Source organism: Ammospiza caudacuta, chromosome 12 (genome assembly GCF_027887145.1).
Source record: "Ammospiza caudacuta isolate bAmmCau1 chromosome 12, bAmmCau1.pri, whole genome shotgun sequence".
NCBI classification, from domain to species: Eukaryota; Metazoa; Chordata; class Aves; order Passeriformes; family Passerellidae; genus Ammospiza; species Ammospiza caudacuta.
The window spans coordinates 10,488,272-10,511,079 of record NC_080604.1 but is presented as its reverse complement, the minus strand read 5'-3'; the positions used below and the strand labels follow the sequence as shown (position 1 = coordinate 10,511,079).

At 38.7% G+C, this 22,808-nt stretch overlaps 1 protein-coding gene across 3 annotated transcripts in view; it reads right to left on the bottom strand.

The window, feature by feature from the left end:
* The window catches only part of SLMAP (sarcolemma associated protein), a 74,119-nt gene that overhangs the window by 35,645 nt on the left and 15,666 nt on the right, over positions 1 to 22,808 (bottom strand). For all 3 annotated transcript variants that reach the window (XM_058812942.1, XM_058812945.1, XM_058812943.1), the window contains exons 3-4: positions 6,445 to 6,592; positions 755 to 827 (exon numbers count right to left, since the gene is read on the bottom strand). In XM_058812942.1, the coding sequence (XP_058668925.1) occupies positions 755 to 827; positions 6,445 to 6,592 (221 nt within the window). The remainder of the gene's footprint in view (positions 1 to 754; positions 828 to 6,444; positions 6,593 to 22,808) is intronic.

The window sequence follows — 22,808 nt, the reverse complement described above, 5'->3', positions numbered from 1 at the left end:
TTTCATCAGAACTAAAAATATAACAACATACATTTTTACTATTTCTTATTTGAACATGAAATTATATGGAAAATCTTCTATAGCAATTTACTTTTACTGATCTTCCCACAAGCAAGCAAAGATACCCTAAAGCTTCAGGCAACTACTTCTGGATACTAATGATAAAAGGATATTTAAATAAGCAATAAACCCTACAAAATTGTTGATAATGAAAGATGACTAAAATTATGCCATTTGTGATTAGCACTCAGAGCACACAAAATTTTAAAGTTTTTGGTTTCTACTACTCTTGGAAGATTTCTCAAAAATGGGCATATAGACAGAAAATGCTGCCAATATTCATCTGAGTTTCCGTTAGCTTCACTTTAGTCAAGTTTATGTGCATCTAGAAGAGGCAAAAGAATAATCACTAATAAAGAAAGAGGGCAGGAGAATTTGCTTATTTGCTTTACTTTTCTCTATATTCTTCTGGATCTAATACCAATTTCAGTAGAGTAAACCACAGTCAGAAAAGCCCAACTACATAATAATTTTTTCTTCTTCTTTATTCTTCACAGTTGTCTTAATTACTAAAACCAACAAGGAAATGAATTTTTTTTCCTCATTATGGCTGCAAAAGCACCATGCACTCAGTTACTTGCTTTGCAGGATTACAGGCAAACCAACTGCTCCCATGATGATTTTAAACATAATATCCATCAAGTCCTCATCACACAGTAGCTGAACTTTGGTAGATGTGAATCCATATCCTTACTCTGATCGCAATCGAGCTTCCATTCCATCTGGAAGGAACAGTTTGATTGTGGAGACTATACATCCATGGGTCACTGAAAAGAAACAAACACTAAGTCATCATGATCCATTACTGCTTTATTTCAAGTTCAGTGCTTCATGTTACAGTGACCAAGCAAACTGTCTAAAGAAACCCTGAGGCAGGCAAAGAGGAGGAGGCATGAACACCTTCAAGCACCAGTGCCTGGGTCTGTGCCTGGCTCTGCCTTCTCAAACCTCCTCTGGACACAGGAAACTTCATCATTATAAACCTGAAGAGGTCATGCTGCGTACTCAGTCCTGGCTGTGGAACAGTTCCACTTCCAACTCTTCCACGTGCTGCAATACCTGAAACTTGTCTTTACTGTACAAAGTTAAAAAAGTGAATGTTTTGATCATAAATGAGTAAAGCAGAATGGATCTTACCTGCAGCAGGTAACAGGAATGCAGAGGTATAAACAAAATAATGAGCTGCCTTTTGGACAAGATTCTGACAAGCATATCCAGAGACTTAGAAGGTAATATGTCCAATTTGTGTCACTGACACTTCAAAATGTGGAATTTGCCAAGCAATTATTATTTACAAAAAGGATGGAAAATGAAATCAGAGAAGTGTGCAGGAACCACTGAGAACTACATCCTTTTGAACACTGTAAGCAGCATCATTCAAGACAATACATTTCTATTTTGGGGTGCTTGCAGTGCACATCTACTGCATAGCCCCAGCCAAGTGGCCTTTCATTTGTGAAGAGGTAAACTTGCTCCTTGAGGACTAAATTCAAGATTTGTTTAACTCGAGAAAGATCCTAAGAAATAAGAGGAAGAACTGCAATACTTGATTTTTACATCAAATTCAAACCTTCTACATAATGTTTTGAAAAATATTACTGATATGATTTTCAGTGCCTTTGCAAACAGTCAAATTATGTGTGGGTCTTGGTTGACTTCTTTTCCCTGTATGGTTCTATTAATTGGAAAGCAAAAATTATTTCCAGATACATGGAAAGACAGCTGTACATTGTTCCCAAAACACTACCACAAGTGAGATACAAATGAGAGTGTGGTCACCTATCATGAACCACTGTACCTCCAGCACCCACTAACATACAAAACAAATAGCTGCTCTCCTTCCTCTGTTATTAATATCAGCAAAACAGTTAATCTGGCTGTGGAAAAAAAAGGGCAATGGGCGTTTTAGGACACTGGTAATACTCCAGGGAAATGAGACAGGTCTTTAAGGAAGCTACCTCAATAGAATCTAAATATAGAGGAGAAATGATCCAACCAAGACAAGTTGGTTTTAACCTTTATTTAGCTGATGTTTTGGAGACATATTCTCCTGGCTAGAGCATCTTGTTTTTTTCAAGCTGACCTGGTAAAGTATTAAATTTACATGCCAGGGCAGAACAGATTAAACTGCAGGGTTTGGGGTCTTGATTTATAAATTGAATAAATCCAGTTTGCAAAAAACATTTTAAAAATACATTAGCAATATTAGCTGTACCCTGTAATATATAGCTTTCACAATGCAGAATTCTTTCTTTTAGAGGAAATCAGTGATTTTAATAAGAAAACATTAGGATACCTGACATTAAATGGCAACAGACAGCTTTACCTTCGGGTCACATATCAGGTAGGTCTGCTGTAAGATTATATAATTCTGAAGTTTTTCTGTCAACAGCTAGACCGAAAAATATCTCCTAAAATCTGCAGGAGCTTTATTTGTGTCAAATTAAGATATAACAGACTTCTAGCAAAAGGTCTCAAATAGACAGTGACTGGGTAAAGGTACCAAGCATTTTGACAAACTTATAAAATTAAAATAGTAAGAAATGAAACAATATCCAAACTCTGCAGTCTGACCTTAAGCTATCAGTTCATTGCAATTGGAAAAATAAGGAGAAAGCAACACAGAAAACACGAATACAGTACTGACTGCACAGAAGAACAGCAACGGTTTAAATTCAGGTCTACAGTATTTCTTGTGAGGAATTAGCAAGAAAAGGCAGTAAAGCAACGCCTGGCGTCCCAACGGAGCTGAGGCTCCCTTGTCCCCGCGGCTCACCCCCCTCTCCATCCCACTCACCTCGGGGCGCTCCGCGGGGCCGCCGCTCCCGCGCGGCCGCGGCACAGCCGCCATTGCGCAGCGCCGCCGCCAGGGGGCGCCCCAGCGCCAGGCACCGCGGCCGCCGGCTCCGCCCCGCCCCGCCCCGCGCGGCCTCCGGAGCGGGAACTGCGGCTCCACAGCCACGGCTCCGTCCAGAGCATCGAACTGTGGCTCCACAGCCACGGCTCCCGCCACAGCCACGGCTACGTCCAGAGCATCAAACTGCCGCCCCTCAGCCACGGCTCCCGCCACAGCCACGGCTCCGTCCAGAGCATCAAACTGCCGCCCCTCAGCCACGGCTCCCCTCACAGCATCGAACTGCCCCTTCCTCCCCCGCCCCCTTCATCCACAGCTCTCTCCACGGATTAAAACCCTGCTCCATTTGCTGTTCCACACTTCAGTCACAAACTTCTTGGTCCCCTTCAAAACACGCAGCTGACCCACATTTCACAGCTCCAAAACCCCTGAGACCCGTCCTAAACCCTGACAGGTTCTGCTGCACTACAGCACAACGGGAACACAGAAACCATTTCTGTTTGTCTCAGTTTTTGTTTCCTAGAGAGACAATTCCCCAAAGATGCTTTTGTTTCTATTTTCACTTGTTAATGTGGTACCCAGCCCTGAGGAGCCCCCCACACCCCTCGGGGGTCTATGCACTGCCTGGCAGTCCACACTGCTGCGGGGCTCCCCACTGACATTACCTCCCTCAAACATCCTATGACAGAACACATGTATGAGAGTCCAAGCCTGACTAGAAAAATGTGCATAAATTGCATTTGAACTAAATCATGTTCGAATTATATGACCTTGCTTTGCAATGCTGCTGCTGCTTGCTGTGCAGCGAAGTATCACCCATTAGCTCGGAATGCTCTGGCACAAGTGGGAAATTTAAAAAGTGCTAATAGAATATAAACCACACTAACACAGAGAAAAAGCACAGGTTACTGCTGTATTAAGGAGAGGGAAATGGTGAGGCCCCTGTGCTTGTCAGTAATACAGCAAGTGGACAAATAAGGAAGCAGGAGGGATGCAAACACTTCGCCAGGACCTGTTACTGAGTTTGGCTCAGCAGCAGGAAACTGGAATTGGTTCTCATACTTGATAACCTGAAAAATCACATACTGAACATGCCACTATTTTAATGAACCAACTCCAGATCGCATTTGCAAGGAAATTACTTACTAAAACACAGCCTAAACAATAAAATAAATGTATTCTAGCAACACTGACAGAATTCAGAATTTACATGGGCAAGTACACTCGTTCTGTCCTGTCATTACCTTATAATTACACACAGCAGATTGCTGACATGTCTTGTGCAAGTAAGGCATTATGTAAATACCAGAGTGCAAAGTGCTTTTAAAGGGAATCACCAATTTAAAAACTACTTTCCTGTCTGTTTCATGACTAGATTAGAGTAACAGTAACATCTAAGCCTACTGAAACCAACTAGTGAAAAACCCATGTTTATATGCGTTCCAACCATATTCACAGGTAAACACCCTGTGATGATACAATCTTCATTCTCTGCTTGGGGGAGCAGAGAAGGAAGAAACCAAACTTGTATCCTCTGCCTCATTAGAGAGCTCAACACATTCATGAGTAACACGAGCACAGCTTCCAAGTTCAAAGCCAGAGAAAAGGACAAGGAAGGCTGCATAATCTGATCACTCATTACACAAATGCCAAGTCACCAGCATTTGTGTAATGTATTGTGCTTTGTAAAACTAACACAAAACCACAGCAAATACCTACTACTGGCAAAAATTCATGGCAAGAATTTGCTTACTATGAACTTTGTGCAAGTATTTCCATGAACTAACTGCAATGTGCTGATAAAAGCAAGTCAAGTCCAATTCCTCTTCCAACTAAATCTTATAATAAAAATTGTTTTAGTCTGAATAACTTGAAGAAATTCAGCTCCTCTAAACAAGGACAGAATCTCATCAAATTAATAGTTCCAAGTTCATTAGATGCAGTGTATACTCTTGATCTCTTCCATGTGTACTGCTAGTATTCATAAATGTTTACAATCACTTCACATGGAAACACTTCCAATAACTCCCAGCAATTTCAGCCAGGCACCCTGGAGTTGAACCTTTGCAACATCATTTTTGAGAACAGTAAAACAATGTGCTAAGACCTTCACTATAATGAATCACTCAAAAATCCTACAGCTCCAAAAGCTCCTGATGACAAAATACCACCACCACCATTACTTAATAATGTTTTCTTTAAACACATTCATTAACCTTCCTCTGATATTTCAGATCTGAGAATTACAACCCCATCTGGCTAAAGACAAAATTCATGAGTAACAGAGCAGGTGCCATCTCTATGTTTTGCTCACTTAAGGTACTTTAAGAAATTCTCCTGTTGTACTATGGTTTGGTTTGTTGGGCTTTGCGGGGTGAGGGTTGCTTTGATGGACGTTTCGTTTATTTGCTTGTTTTTAAAAACTTTATCACCAGCTTTCCAATTTAATATTATTCTTTCATTCTTCTCTAATACACTTCTCTTTAAGGATAAGCTCTATGAAGGTCTTGTTCAGAAAAGCAATAAAGGGGTGATGGCAGTTGACCTTTAATGCCAAATCTGTGTGCTACTGAGTAGGTAGGATTCTGCAGAACATGGTCAGAAGTTCAATGCTTACAGAAAGCAGCGGACACATTGGGGAACTTTAAAAAGTCTTGACAAAACTGACTATAGTCTGACAATCCCCATACAGACCAGTCTCCAGAAAGATAAAGAAATAGTTCTGACATACAATGTAATTTCAAAAGAAAAGATAGAGAGGCTGCATTTTAATTAACACAGATAGAGCTATTGCCATAATACAAGATCTCCTGAGCATGCATACTGGGAAGAAGACGGCAAGAAAAACAAACCAAACAAAAATGCCATCACCTTGTTTGTCAGCTAGCAACTTGTTTCTGTTCTCATTTTAAAGTACCTGCAGAAATCAAAATCAGTAGCTGAACCAAAAGGAAACAGTGGGTACCCTGAAAAGAATTGTTAGCTTGTTTCAAACCTACACTGATCAAGAAATTCAGGTTCATACTTCTGCCACACTATTAGCTGAAACCTTAAGGTTCAAAGGGCTTGAAAGAAAGGTAATTACAATTACAATAATAAAATCCAAATACAAAAAGCCCAATACAGCATTACACACATATGCTTGTGTTGCACTTTTAAAATTGCTGTAGGTCAATTTATGTGAGGCAACAGATGAACACATAGCCCCAGCTGAGCCTCCTTTTCCAGACCTACACTTCCCCTGCATCCAGTAAGGAAGAAAGTAGGCCATGGAAATGACCCAGTAAAGTCCATCTGGGGGTGTGTGAGGGCAGAAACAGAGCTGTATTTTCAGCAGACATGTTTCTTGATCAGGTACCACATGGCGCCAGGGCTCACTGCCAGCACAAAGGAGGGACAAAGTACCAAAAAACCAAACAAGATTGTTTTCTTACAATAGGAATGCCATTTAGTTTTAAAGACTGGATTGTGGTAAGATGTTCCAAATAAATATACTTGAAAAGAAACCAAAAAATGATCCATACCCTTACCTTTCCGCGTGTTCTCCGTCACATCTACACCAAACTGGATGATGTCACCTGACATAATTTCACATGGTGGGCTTTCCTCAGAGCCTCTACTCAGTCTCTGACTATTAATAAAGGTACCATTACTACTTTTAGTGTCTTGAAGATAGAACTGTAAACAAACAAACAAAACCAACAATAAGATATTTGGGAAAAGTAAGACAAGAAATACAAGCACAAGCAAAATTTTATTTATATAAAATTTATTTCTAGAAGAAAACAAATGTATAAAACTCTAAACACCCTCATCAGGATGTAAAATCTTCCCATCATCAAGAAGTATTTGTATTTCATTTTGAGTTCACATATGATTGAATTCTAGCACATACACTATGCAAATAATTGCTACAAAGTGTGCCTGAACTACTGCCTGCAATAGAGGATCACACGTCATCAGCAGCAACACCTTTTGCCACACACATACAACAATTCATATTTTTGAGTTGTCCAACACAAAACTTCTAACTGCTCATACATTCAAGGTAACAGTATTGCATGACAATCCTGCTGCAAGGAAGGCTACTGAAGGAAAACCTCTGGCAAAAGAGAATTCAGGAATTGCAATGAAAGACCATGGTGAAACTTAAAGAAAACCAACTGGATGCTTTTACTAGCAGTACTAGTTCACATCATTAACTAAATTTCAAGATTTCAAGTACTTTTGTAATCACCCAACTTCAGAATTAATTAAATGTTAATAGAAACTTATTGAATCTGAAACTGCTTTTATGATGCAAGACTTGTAGCCTAAACTTCTGCATCTGAAAAGAGGTTACAAATGAATCACCCAGCAGAAAACCAGAGTGACTGGCTGTGACTGAGCAGTGACAGCACAAAAGAGGGGACCAGAACGCTCCTGACAGCCAGGTGTAACTACTGGAATGAGTCAATCTCACTACTCCAAGATAACAATAGCTGCTGCAGGAACCTGCTGGAATGGTAGAAATCACTGGCTTCCTGCACTCAAAGAATCTCATCAAGTCCCAAAGCAGGCATAAGATCAGGGAAAAAGATGTGTTCAGAGAAATGAATGTATTTCCATCTTTTTCTTATAAAACCAATTGACCTTTCCTTTTTTGCAGCATTCCCTACAAAATTTTCCGTGTTTTTAACTGCCTCTATTATTGCAGGCCTCAAAAAAATCCTGATACATAGCTCAAAACCACAGTGAAGGGGAAAGATGGGTTTTGAATGGAGTGAGAGTAGAGCATGAGGGCTCCTTAGATCTTGTATTGGAAAATGACACAGAGTGTACAAGATGGAACTTATGTGGCATAACCCAGTGGCCCTAAGCACAGAGCTGGAGCTCCACTGTGTCTCTGGACTCACTAATCAAGGGGAAGGCCAGCACAGAAAGCTCATGTAGGTGTTAGAAATGAAATGCAGTATGTGAAAAGAATGAAAAGCAGTATGTGAAAGACTTCCCTTCCCCCAACAGATACGCCTCATATCTTCAATTGAAGGAAAACAAAACAGTAATCTGTCATAAGCTGATAAAGATGAAGGTAAACATAAATTATGGCTAGATCAAGAAATTCTGACTGCATTCACTATATTAATAATCAAACCCACTCTAAATAATACTCTCCCATATTATTAAATACTATCTATTAAGACACTAGTGTATCATACAGCTTTTATAAGTTATATGCTTTAAAGCCACTCAAAATAATTTGCTTGTTAATTTAATAGGCTGAAAGTACTGAACTCTCTCATGGCTCAGTGCAGAGGTAATTATTTCTTGCTTCCTGTTTGTTTTCAATTAGCTTTCTTCTTCATTTGAAAATTCTTCTGTTATGAAAAAGTGAGTCACAGCCAAGGAGAAACAAACATGCTTCTGCTTATTTGCTCTTCCCCACCCTTTTCTTCTCTGTGCATATCTGCCTTTTATCCCTCCCAAGGTTTTGATTAATCACTGCCCCTTGTAACCACATTTTTGCATAATCTGCAAATGGGACTCAGACAAAATAGCACAAGGAAACACAGGACAGTGACCACAGGAAAAGAAGTGCAACAGATCATCAGCCATACAAAACTTGTAAAACATCAGCAGAGACAACATTGAAACAGCAAAAGGACATTTATAAACAAATGTCTATGGAAAATACACATAGCATTTAATATTATGTAACTTATGTCCACTTAAGTGAATACTACTGAATTGTATTACATAAATTTTAGAAAAGTGATGCTGTTCAAGTCTTTCCATCCTGTTTGTAAATATGCTTCTTCCTGTATCTAGAAGAAGCAATACCAGCCACATGTTAGTAGCTGATGTCTGAGGAAGGGAAAACACAGTGCCTTCAAATCTTGCTATAAAGGATTCAGTTATCTTAAAGGTAGCCATTCCTCAGGAACTCACTGAGCTTTCACTGCTACCTTTCAGGTAGCAAATTCCAAAGTTACTTCCATGCTGGTTTTCACTAGTCCAAATGATGTCTCTCAAAGGTCAATCTCTCCATCCCTTTTGCATAATTACTAAAGCTATCTTCAGGAAATAAAATCAAGTGCAAGCCCTGAAACAAATGTGTCTATACATTAACTAATACTTGTGGCAGCACACTGGTTTTTATGTACTATTTAATTATGCAGTAAGCACAGTGGGTCCTCAGATTCCCAAACCAACACCTTTTAGAGAGCAGCTGTGTGGCACAGCACCTTCTGGGAGCCCAGCACCACCTCTCCTCCCTGCTCCCCGCACACTCAGGCAGCAGTGCCAGCTCACAGAGCAGCGATGCCTCCTGCCCTTCCCAGCTCTCACTGCCGAGCTGTGCCACCACCTCCCCACCTGGACTGGCTCAGGCACTTGTTCAGTCACTGCAAACCAGTTTCGAGCAAGGTAAACAAGGAGGTGCTTAAGCTGACAGAAAAAATGGCAGCATATACTGGCCTAATTACACTTGCTTTTATAATTCACTCTCCAGAGCGAAGTCCCAGCCCTTTTGCACCTCATATTAACAACAAGTCCAATGCAGAGCAGAGATGGCAGCTAATGCACATTCACAACAACTCAGCTTTTGAGGACTGTTAAAGCATGACCACATCCTTAATTCAAGGGATAGCTGTATAATTGTGTGAGTGCTGGTTTCCCCTCCTTTCATAAAAAATACAAGGTAACACACAAAGTATTCAACAAATTTACTTTCCATTATCATAACATCTCAACCAAAAGTCTCTCCTAGTCTCTCCTTCTTCTTTAGTAATTTATCCTTTATATGCCTTCCCACCTACAAGCCATTAATAAGACCAATTAACCGCAGACACCTTACCAGCCTGCTTACACAAAATTTTTGAAGATTTTATTCTCAAATAAAACTTGCAGTTCATCAGTACACACAAACTTCTCCAAGTACAGTCCACCTTCCTTAGAAACTATATTATGGAAGTTTCAAAAAGCTACAGATTTTTGTTTCCCTGTTTTCAAGGAATTATGTATTTATTTCACAAACTTAGTATTTATCGTATTTCAAATTAGTCTTCAGTTTTGCAAATGAAACAAAGCTCTGCTCTGACCTATGGTGCATTAAAATCACATTCCTCCTTCTAGGTCAATGATTCAGAAGAGCATCAATAACCTGCTAAATCAGTTCATGTTTTATTTTCATACAGTTAGATATCACTATGATTTTTCCCCTATAACAAATTGCTAGTATTTTCAGATTAAAGAAACAGAAGGTTCTTCTGTAGTGATCCCAAACCATAACACATCAAAGCTAAGTACATAAAATATGTTAATTCTAACTGATATTAGGAAGTTGCAAATTGCTATGCTCCAGGAGGACTGATTTTAACCTAACTTATGAAATGTAGGTTAACTGTTTTCTTCAAAGTAATAAAACCAACTAACAATAACAAACTCATTCTGTTTAATGATCACTATTGCAACTTCTTCCAGGAGGCAGGCTGAAGAGAGCTCCTTAATTAGCCTGACAAGTGAGAAAGCCATGATGTGTTTTCTTTCCCAAACCATATAGAGGCTTGATACTGGATGAGACATTTCTGTCTCAGAGAAGACAAACTATGGGCTCAGAGATGTATACAAAATCTTGAAAGTAGCACACTTCTTTAGTGATTTGATTATCTGGATTTAATTACAGTAGAACTACAGGAAGAAACAACTGACCAGCTTTTTCATACTTCTATATTTGCTATTACTATGTACAGCCATCATTTGCCATTTTAATAGCACATTACTGCTACTCCATCCAACCCAGCTTGAAACTGCAGCTTAGGGCAATTATTCTGACAACTACAGTGAGGAGAATTGCTGGAAAACTGAGGCAGTTTGTCCACAGAGATGTGAGATTCAGTATGTGAAGAGGAACAACTTCTACATCAAAAAATGCAGGAAGAGGAAGAAACCACTACATATAATTAAACCTATTTCAGTCTCTTTCCAAAGCTGAATTAATAATTAAGTAAGTACCACATTGTAGGCTATTGCCTTTTACACAAAGTCAAAAGGTAATATATTTTACGTATTAAATAAATTTCCACTGCCAAAAAACTGAATGTAGAAAAAGAAGCCAAATTTCAGAATCTCCTAGTTTACCATTCTTTTTCTCACCTCTTATTTCCTCTGTGAAAGAAGTACACACAACTTCCATGAGCTTCAGGGTCGTGTTATACCTTTGTGGCTTTAGCTTGAACCAGAAAGATTTATATGATTTTGTCCAATTATGAACTATTACCCGTAAGGAGTTGGCAGTTTCATTTTTGCCATGGTTACCACCACAAAGGGGCAGCAGGGCTATCAGCCAGAGCAGTTAAACCATAAAATGCTGCAGTTAATGATGAAAAATTCTTCCCTGACTCACACTAAATAATCATTGAACAATTAATGCAGGCATTATAAATGCACCCCCTGAGTACTAAAGCTAATACCCAAAAGCAGGAAGTAAATAGGGATCTAGAAATTGGAATACTTGCCCTGGAGTGATACTTCACTAAGCAGTAATGTAGCTGAGTTCATTTACTCATTGCATGCTGAGAATTCTACCAGGAAACAAAATACACTGTGCACAAGTCAACTGTGCAAAGCCAGAGACTTTACAACAAAATATATACCATGGTCAAACCCACATGGCCAACATTTGCCACACTGTGGCTAGAAATTTTTTGCTTTCATATTGTTACAAGATAAAAATAATCTTATTTGAAGTCTTCACACTGAGAATTTTCTCATTTTGGGAACAGCACTCTGCTAGCAGATTACACAGTGCAAACCATACTGAATTCCAGGTCAGTCCTTTGGCTGTAAGATAGAGAAGTTCAAATGCTAATTACCTCCAGATCCAATTGATTTGAGTTTCTCATTCTGGTCTGATTAGACAGATCCCAAATTCCTTTCCTCTCACTCGCCTAACTCCACCCGTCTATCAAGGAAGTAGAAGTATTTGTCTCCATAAGCAAGAGTAATTCACAGGGTGGGGTACATCAAGCAAAATTGCTTTTCTATTTAGTTTTCCATTTCTTAAACACATAGATCTAATAGCTCTTTGCTTACTAAACCCCAGCTCCTTCAACCCAGAAACAAAACTAGGGCAGTAACTTTTGAGTTATTATGAAAACTCCTTTTTAAAATTATTCTAACTACCCCAGGCAAGCACCCACTATGAAACTAAAAGCAACCAGCTGTGAAGAAAGGGATTTTCCAGTCAGATTGAACAGAGTGAAGGAGTGGCAGTTGGCTTTTCAGGGACCGAAAGTATTGGGTTTCTCAAGTGAAGCAAAACTTGCTAGTAGTTTTCAGTAACTTTTCTAAAAAATAATAAACTTTACCACTTTTTCTATGAGTAATAAAAGGAAAAAAAAAAAGATAAAAAAATCGACATTCTTTGATATAGCATGGGACAAAAAAAAGTCACGGTGTTTTTAACTCAAAGTGTAAGCCTAATGTATGCAAAAAGGTTAAAATCTTCAGCTATTCCCAGGAATCCAATGCTATCCCTCCAAACTTGCCAGTTCAAAGGGGTAGAGGGGAAAGGGCAGCAGGGAATATGTTCCTCTGCTAACCAAGTTGTTCCTTTGTCTGTTTACACCTTGAAGTTTTGTTGTCTGTACTGCCAGGACAACCCTGCTGGTTACTCATACCTGTTGTCAAGCAAAGTAAACTGTGCCAGTAAAAGCAGCTTTGTGCCAGCATAACTGAGCCTGGGTATAAACACAGCTTGGCCTTTGCAGACACATTATTTGAGGTGCTATAAAATATTAATCCCTGTGTTCCTTGCCATGTCCTGCTTGTTCAAGTGCTTTCAAGTTCACTATAGGTCCTGTCACTCAGATTAACTTTAGTGTGAGTGGTCAGCAGACTTTGCCCAAAAAGGGCACAGGGACTATGACAGGGAAGGGAAGATGGATGGATTTGTGGGGAGGAAAAGGAATCACCTTAGGCAGGCAGGAAGGCAATGCCCAGCACTGAGAGACACCCACAATTAACTGGGCATAAAACATGTTTGGCTACAGCCCTGAGCTGCTCTACTCCTTCCTCAGTGCAAAATGTCACCTTTCTCAACAGAACAAAGCAAAATGTTCAAGTTGTACCCGTGAACATTTCAGCACAGACTTTTTTTGACATATGACTTTGCAATGCTTATTTTAACTGCTGACTTTTACAGATACACCTATCAGAACTTTCAATTCTGGCATATTAAAATCATTAACAAAAAAAAAGGCACTAAAAAGCATGTTTGCAGACTTAATGCCACCTCCTATGTGTTGTGCCCATTTAAGCACAACATTTACTTTCTAAATCATTATTCAAACCACACTATTGGTAGTGGTTGCAATTCAGCTTACTCATCTGAAGGTGAAAAGCTCAGAACTCAGGGTTACTATTAGTCAATAGCTCTATACTAGTCTTCAAGTAGTTACAGATCATCTACTTTACATCCAAAAATTCAGAAAGAGGATATCAGACACTTATTTTACAATGATTTTTGATTTGTATTAGAAAGTGGTCTTTATTAACAGAAAGGCTACTAAAAATATTAAACAAAAAAAATTCTTTCTAATTAGTTTTACAACTAGCTACATGAATCTTAAAAATATGCTATTTAAATGGTTTGAGCTATTTTTATCAAATATAATTCTCAAGCAGTATTGTTGCATCTTTCCAAGTAATTCATACTTAAGAGAATGACAGAAGATAGCTAAAAGTTTCAGTGTAGGACCTCAAAATGTATCACAACCCAAGTTCTCTAGTTTAAGACAAAAGCAAAAACCCATGCTCACAATTCAAAATCTGTGCATGTATATGAAACAGAGGAGAAAAAAATCCCTACTGCTTGTGTCCAAATCTAAAGTTCTCTGTATTAGGAGACAACTGTCTCAAGCTGAATTAAGAAAATTAAGGAAACCATGACCTACATCATCCTTGCTTTCATGAAATACAAAAATGCAATTGTGGGTTCCTCAGTCCAGAGAGACATGAAGCCCCTGGAGCAGGCCCAGCAGAGGTGATGAAGATGATGAAGGGATGCAGCATGTCTCTCATGAGGATAGGCTGAGGGAGCTGGGAGCACCTTGAGAACCTGTGAGTACTGGCTGCGAGGTGTCAGAGCATAGAGCTGGGCTCTCATCTGTGCTACCAAGCAATGGGACACGAGGCCATGGGCAGAAACTGATGCCCAGCAAGTTCCACCTGAATATGAGGAAGAACTTCTTCACTCTGCAGTAGCTGCACACTGGAACTGGTTGCCCAGAGAGGCTGTGGAGTGTCCCTCACTGGAGATATTAAGAACCATCTGGACACAATCCTGTGCTGCATCCTCTCAGGTGACCCTGCCTGATCAGGGGGACTGGACCACATTACCCACTGGGGTCCCTTCCAATCTAACCATTATGTGATTCTGTGAAAATGTAATTAAGTAAACAAATTGCATTACAATTCCTAAATCCCTCAACATCACTCAGTGCAGAACTGCATGAACATCACTAACTCACCTCCAGATTCTTTTATTTACTTTAGTTTTGAAAGGAACTATCAATGCTCCAAACACCTAAAACAAGAAAATACCTGGGGAAAAAACCCATTCATGTTATGGGGACAACAGTTTATGCAGGGAAAGATTCCTTCACAAAAGGTGATAAATCTATCATATATACCGATACTGAAGTAACAGATTAAACTGAAAACAAAGCTTTTATTCTATGATTGTGCACTATGACTGTGCACAACCAATGTGAATGGAAACATTACCACAAAGGATGGGTCCCCTTTCTAACCTATTTACCTTCACCCTCCTTCAGCAGAACTGGCAGCATTCAAGTAACACACAAACTATTTTCTAGAAATAAACATTTCAAACCTAACTTGACAGCTGTGAAATTAACACCTCCCAGCAATCACATCCCATAATGGAAAAATGTAGTATAACACCAAGTCAGAGCAGAACAAGTCCTGGACACTCTCTGTTATGCTGTAAGGCCTCCTCAAAAATCTGTAGTTAGTACACTCTGGTAGAAGAATTATGATGAAGGATGTGAGCAGAAGCAATCCTAGGCATGATGCAAATTATTCATTCTTCTTCTAAATAAAAATTTCTGCAGGAAACACAAAGTGTGGAATGAAGTGACTGCAAAAGGTAGAAGTTGCTCATGTATCGGGATCCTGATCTATCCCTAGATTATTCCAACAATCCAAAGAGGCATTCACTGTCAAAAGGAGAAGAATGACAAGACAGATACTCACCAAAAACTTCAAGCCACAAAATGCGACACCACCATATAAAAATAGATCCCTCTCTACACATCAGTGTCACTAATTTTGATGCAAAAAGCTATTTTTAAAAAGAAGAGATGTAGAGGAAGAGTTCTAATTTACCAGTAATTTGGTTTATATATAGCCAACTGCCTTGCTACAGTGTCACCATAGTTACTAATTACTACTCTTTAGAATGTCTCTTACTTAACTTTTGTCCTAATAGTTCACCAAAATTCCTGAGTATCAGACTTCTGCTAAAAGTGCTACATGGTTTCAGGATAACTTGAAGAATTTTGTATTTATTCTCTACTCAGCAGAATAAAAGTCTATCCCTTCATATACATCATGCTTGAAAACTTTTATACATGAATCACAAAAGAGATGAAGGATATTAACACTTTCAGAAAAGATCCAATTCCTTTCTGAATATAGACAAAGCACAAAAGTTTCCCACAAGAAAACTACCCAGCTCAGTACTAGTTACATACAATATTCTCAAGGAAACTGAATTTTTAGCCTACACGAAAATTCTCAAGTACTATTTTAATCCCATCCTGAAAATGCTGTGAGAATTTTAAGGTACATCATTGCTTTAACTGCAAAACTAAAATACATTAACAATACAGTACAATCAACAGAAAGCTTCCCAGGAAATGATTACTCACACATCATCCCAAGATGCTCAAATTGACTCATTAGAACACTAAAACAATATAAAGAAGAGAGTTATTTGTCTTACTGCTGTCAGAGATGACAATATCTTACATAACACCCAGAGATTTTGAAAGAACTTTTCCTACTCCACATTAAAACACTGATTTGTGCAGTGTACTCATAAAACCAGTAAAAAGTAGATTAAAACAGGTTTCTAGAAGGAAATTGTACTTGCAAAGAAGTTTCCTGCTTTATTTCATTAAAGAAGCTCAGCCTCTCGTTACACAAGGCATTTGTACAGCCACGTATCAGGTATCACTGTGACACCAGTGATTACTTTGTATAATTTATCTCAACTTCTATCATCACATCAAACATGGACCTGAGGGAAAACATATGGCCAAGGTGACCTCCTGAGGTTTCACTTAATGCTACTGTGTTCTTTGTATTAATCAATAATGGAAATATACTGCAACTTAATGCAGCTTTAAAATAAAGAAATAAAACACTCTAATAGGCTGTTACCCAGAAATCCAGGCTTCTTCAGGCTCATTACTTTAAGTGTAAAATATTGCTGAAATACTCATCAATCCTGATGCCCTTATAGGAATACTTTCTTACAAAACTAGACTGAAAGCTAAACACTATTATTTACTCTAGTAAATGTAATTACAAGTTTGGCAACATGGCACACTCAAACTTTGCAGTAAGTAAAGTTAACTTGCTCTCAACATGTACAAATTACCAAAGACTGTATTTGTAGAACACATGTATCCAGATAAAATAAATAAGCTCTGCAAAGAGCAGGTTTTCATACACAATCTTAATTTCTTTTCAAATACATGTTTCATACATGTTTCAAAAGGTTTGTAATGTATTATTGCAATTTACTCTTATCTTTAGGAGGCAAAACCACCCATAAATATTCTGCACTAGTGAAGAACACTAAGACTACTCAGAAAACAAAAACTTTTATTCTTAAATTCACAATCAAAAAATGGTTAAACTTGATAGTTAACATTCTTTGGCCAACCTAATGAAGAGCAAGACCAAAATAAAGTATGGTTTTGTCTCTGACTACTGCAAAAGTATGACAAAGACTGTCATGTGTGGACAGAGCTTTGCCCTAATTTAAGAGCAGATATAAGGCATAAATCTCTCCTGGTCTTTAGATTTTAAATACCCTTATTAGAACCTTGCATAAACAAAAACTAAAATCAATTTCTGTAACACCTACTAAAGAAACCAAATGAATTGTTTCTATGGCAAAACATTGAAGAATAGCCAGAAACTACAGCAAAAGAAGAAAACAAATGAAAACCAGATTTTTAAAAAGCAATCTTGAAATACAACCAGAATCTATTAGTAAATACTTAGAATGAGAAATCCAACACCATCATCATCCATTGTTTCTACTTCCTCAAAAATCTCGAGCTAATGAGGTAGATAAATCACTAGCAAAAAAAGAATTGAAATGGAAGTTTTCCTTAAGAAAATTGCACTACTGAACTTCTATCAGCAAACAATTCCATTTTCATTTGCAAGCAAATTGGAGAAAAACCACAACAGAAGCCAAGATTACCAGATACTCTGCCAGAAGAGAAGAACTACTTATACAAAAGCAGAAAGTGATGAGGCAGCTCCTTCGTTTATCAGGAAACTCCAACTCCCAGCACAACCCGATGTTTCAAGGCAGGTGCAGAACTGCAAAAGATTCTTAATTGTCTTGCTACTCACTGCTAAATTGCTGAATTAGTTAATCATTACATCAAAGCTCCTCTACTCTGGCACAGAAGAATCACTTTTCACATGCTGACTTTACAACTTCTTAGAGAGTAAAGGGAGTTGCTGAAACTATTTCAAACTATTTCTCATTTCTCCTCCTTCCACACAAGGCACTGTGTTTACCTACTATCATTAATTCCATACTGCTGCTGGTTTATGGCAGAGAAAACTCCCTGTGATCACACATTCAGATAAAGAAAAAAAAACCATATCAGATTTCACAGATACCTCTAAATGCAATGCAGCAGGGGGTTGGTATTATCTCTATATATGGAAAAATTCTCAAAATATCCTAAAAAATATAAGAAAGTTCCTCCCTGCCTTTTATTAAGAGACATATTCCATTTGAAAGGACTTGTCTAATTTCACTACAGTATTTTTATTTTTTTACAGAAACATCTGCAGCAGGCCTAGTTAATTCACCTCTCCTTTGCACAAAGCAATGCTGCCTTGCTTTCTGCCATCATCTGCTCCTGAACTCTTAATTCACACAGCACAAGTGTCACAAGGAAAATAATGTTCAGCACATTGCTAAACAACAGCTAAAATGCCCATGCTGAGGACAAACTTAAAGCTACTGTGATATCAATTCAAAGCAGCCAATTAAGATGCAAAAGTACAAGTCCTAACTGAAGGGAACTGCCTCAGTACAAATGAGACCACACCAGTTTTAATCATGTCAAACAAGATATTTTTGTAAGAGGTCCAAACCACAAGAATTACCCAAATAGAGTGTAGTGAGAGTTCACTACACAGCTCCTCATACTGAAAACAACAGGTCACCAGAGCAATATGCTCCTCCTTGCTTTCCCAAAGACTTCTCTGCATCAAGGGCAGACCAAACCTTAAAAAAAAAAAAAAAACAACTAAATTTAATTTATTTTCATTCTGTGTTTTGTATTTCAGCATTCCATGCAGAGAGCAAATGCAATTAACTGGAAACCAAACACCAAAAGAGAAGGGTGCAGCTCCATCCAAAGATGGAAAATTCATTTTCCAGCACAGAGGAGAAATCTGACAATTGGGAGTTTAATATTTGTACTCAAGGCACAGCCAAACCTTACCTCCAACAAAGTGAGAGCAAAAATATCCTGGGAGGAGGCTGTATTTATTTGTAATGCATTCCTGGATCAGGACTTTTAAAGCAAGTAGTAATTAAATACTGGTATTCCTGAACAAAGGCTGATTTATTCCAGCGCTCCTTTGAGACCAACAATTACACAATAAAGATTATTTATTTTAAACTTATGAAATCCACATATGGAGATGGGTCAGCCAGCAATGGGAGAGAACATGTGAGCTGATTTTTGATAGGCAATCTTGCAGAATATTCATCATTCATGTCTTTGCCTGTGTCCTACTGGCTTCAAAACAAGGGGCAACCTTCTCCTCAGAGGTTCATGGCAGAACCAGGCCAGCAGAGGGATGGGCAGAGGGCAGACAAGGGTTCAAGGATCTGGTAACTGAGGTACCAAACCTGGTGACTCACACATCTCAGTCAAGGGCAAAAATCTCATGCAAGGTACATTGGATGTACAGATTAGACAGGCTGCTAATATGGCAAAACTTGCCAGGTTGCAGCTTTCTACACAGACAGAAGCATTTTGCTGGCTTTTTTCCTAGCTATTTTCCATCAGGGTCATCAAGGATGCTACACTGCTAACACCTGTGCCCGTGAATATGATTATTCAGACAAGCTAAGAAGAAAAAACAATACAAACACACAAAAGGACCAACAACCCAAATCTCTTCATTTCTGTGTCAACAGAAATGCACCCAGAACACATCAGTGTCCATGACCAATCTGCCAGTGGGCATTAGGAGCAGGGGAACTGCAAAGTACTGCTGGCAATCCCACACCCTTTCAGCTGAAAAGCCTGAGGGAGTGCTCGCCCAGACCTCTGAAAGGTCATTATCAAGCTTTACAATTTTTTGTACTAAATGTGCCACACTTTCCTCTAGAACACAGACAAAAATTTTCAAAATACAAAAATAATGTCTTTCTAGCATCAGAGGTTCTAGATTGTCAGTCTAAGAAGAAATAGCCTCCCTCGACAATTTAATTCTTTAAATCACCGTGAAAAGTTTTCCAAATCCCTTCCCTAAGCACGAAAATGCCTTTTCCATTCACTATTTCAAGCTAAGTTGCAGCCACTAGAGGGCAAGGCCACGATACAGAACACACTGCCCGGGCTGGGTAATGCAAAACCAACGCCACAAAAAGCAGAGCACAAACTACAGCTGAACACTGCTTATATTATGAACATTTGGTTGTTCAACTTTTTTTTAATACTGAATTTTCCATTAATTATAGGACTATACCCACATATTCTGTGGGTTGCCTAAACTATTAATTCCATCTTTACAGTCCAAGGCTTCCCAGACAAGCTACCTCTGCCTTTCAACATCCACATTTACAATTCTCATCCTTGTCAAATTTTAAAATTAGGTTTCTCAACTTCAGTGTTCATGACACTGAAATTACACAAGTTACAGGAATTCTACCCAGAATCAGCAAGCATAGATAAAAACCAGAATGCTGTCAAAGGCTTTTCCCATTAAATATAGAAATTGAACTTCCTAATCAATGGTAAAAATTATCTAGCTAGAAATTGGCCATATGCTGCAGGAAACGGAATTAACATGCAGATTTTTTCTGTGTCTAATCAGCATTTTAAAAAAACTCTGTTCTGAGAACAGTTAGGCTTTTTCTGTGCAAAGATCACCCTTTGTTGAAATGTATTCTTGACATTTAATATATTAAATTCTGCTACAATTCATTATGTATGCTCTTAGAAGAACAGAAAACAAGGTCCAAAACTAAACCAAACCAGGAAAATGAGTCATTCACTAAAAGACCAAAAGCCCAACTGACAGAAGGACATACACTAGAAGCTCAAAACAAAAACATTCAAAGAATTATTTCAAAATTTATAGTCCAAACAGCATGGAAGAAAGCTCAGCAAGCTTGTCATTAAAAATGATGACACTTAATAATAGTGGCACTGCTCTGGTACTGTGCATGGAATCAGTCCCATCTATACCGGCCCATCCACTCCATGGAAAAAAGATCTGTACAGTGTATCACTGAAACAGATGAGCCCTCAAATTAAGTTCCCATAACATTCAAACTGCACTCCCAGTACAAACACAGCCTTCCCACAAAAAACATGTTTGCTGTTAAGTAATAAGCTTTGACATTCCAAGAGGTTTGACATCTAAGCTTAAATTTAATACAGATGTAGACAAGATTACACTTTGATTAAAGGAAAATCAGCAAGACTTTTACACTACCTATAATTAGTCTACTATTAGTGCAAAGTTTTAATAAACTTTAATTAGAATTAGATGCTATCCAAAGCCTGTTTCAAAGGAAAATAGGTTGGGCCACTGGGAATTGGCAGCATTAAGAGCAACAGAGTTAAACAAGTTTAAGAGAAACATGTGTGTCCATACTACTTCTTTTAAATTTTTGGAAAAAGATTTTCTTCTGCAGCCAAGTAATATACTTGGGTCTTAAGCAAATACTGGGCATATCAAACACAATACATGATGCAGGTTGGTTCAATGTTTCATTGGATTATTACAGCTTTGCACCATTTAATAAAAGAAAAAAATTAAATCCCAAAGAAATCTGTGACACTTCTGTTAGATGAATTTTCAAGTGTTTACCAGAAAAAACACTTCACAAGTTTGGCCAGCCAGCCTTAAAACAATGAAGATGTTATTGTTATAACAGAAACAAAACATGAAATTTGTATATAGATCAGTAACAGCCCTCCTGATTGCTTATACACAAATTCATGTGAATATCCACCGAAATTACAAAACCTAAGAGATACAGGAAGCAAGTAAAGGCAAGGCCCTCTCACATGAAAGTACCTTTGCACATAGCTCTGGCTAGGCAGGAATTAGTCTGTCTAGCACAGGCTTGGACAGAAGTAAGCTGGTCCTTCTCCTACTTATCTCTAAATCACCTCCTGCCTCTGCTGCCACCTGACAGCAGCTCCTCGGGGCTGAGCAAGCAGCTGCATTTCAGACATTCTCAAATGACAGACTGCAGCAGGAAAGGACTGTACACACCACCCCAAGCCTTTACAGACCTCTTGGCTGCACTGCACTGCACTTTCCTTGACTGCACCATCAATCTCCTATCTAGATTTCCAGGGAAGTGCCACAGTCAGCTGTGCTTTCTGCTTTCTTCTCTCTGTATCTCAAATAGTTTCCATCCCACCAAGTTTCCCCACTGACAGCAGGTCTGTGCTGGGAGCAGCAACATCTCAGCAATTATGGAACACACCCTGAGCAGTGCACAGCTGCTGTGCTTCTCACATCCACCTCAAGAGTTGCACCACAGGACACCTCCAGCTCTCTCCCTGTTTATATCTTCTGGTTTCTTTTGGAATAGACAAAACACAGACACGTGGTGGAACTGAGCGCAGACCAGTCACCTCCCTGCACGCAACAGCAACACGTGCAAAGCACACAAGGGATGGAAAAACACCACAGAATATCCTGCACTCCTTCAACATTCAACAAGATACCTTAAAAACAAAGGGGGGCTAAACTTCTGAGCTCAAAGTATATGATTTAATTCTTAACAACCTCTCATGGGGCAAACAAAGTGCATTTTTAGTACATTTACTTGCTTCTCTGTCTCTTATAATTAGTTAAAGTCAGGTAAAATAAACATGCTCTTAACAAAGGTGCCCAATTTACCTGGTTAGGTTATACTTTTCACACTTAATTCAAAACTGGATAACTTGAGCAGCTTATCTACCTCCTGACTGCACAAACTGGATGGACCTGCCAAGCTCCAGGCTCAGCAGCTGAGTGTCTCCAGATTCCAATACCATCCCCTCCTGCAGTGCCAAGCAGAGCAATGCAAAGCAGGACACACCAGCATCAACCAGCACCCAGCAGCTTTCTGCCACCTGTTTCTCAACCTCAGTGTTTCTTAACAGGCACATCAGGAACCTTGCTGTTTTCTTCACTTCCCTTTGAAAGGGTCAGCTTGAAAACTTAAATATCAGAAACAGCAAACTAGTAAACAAAATTGTGTAAACATCAATAGTTCAGAGTAACAAACCTGAGAAAAATCCCAAGAGAACTCACACAGCTACTATTCTAAAAGCAAAAAAGGGTAGTATTTTAAATGAACTAAAGTTAAATCTTTATTCCTAAC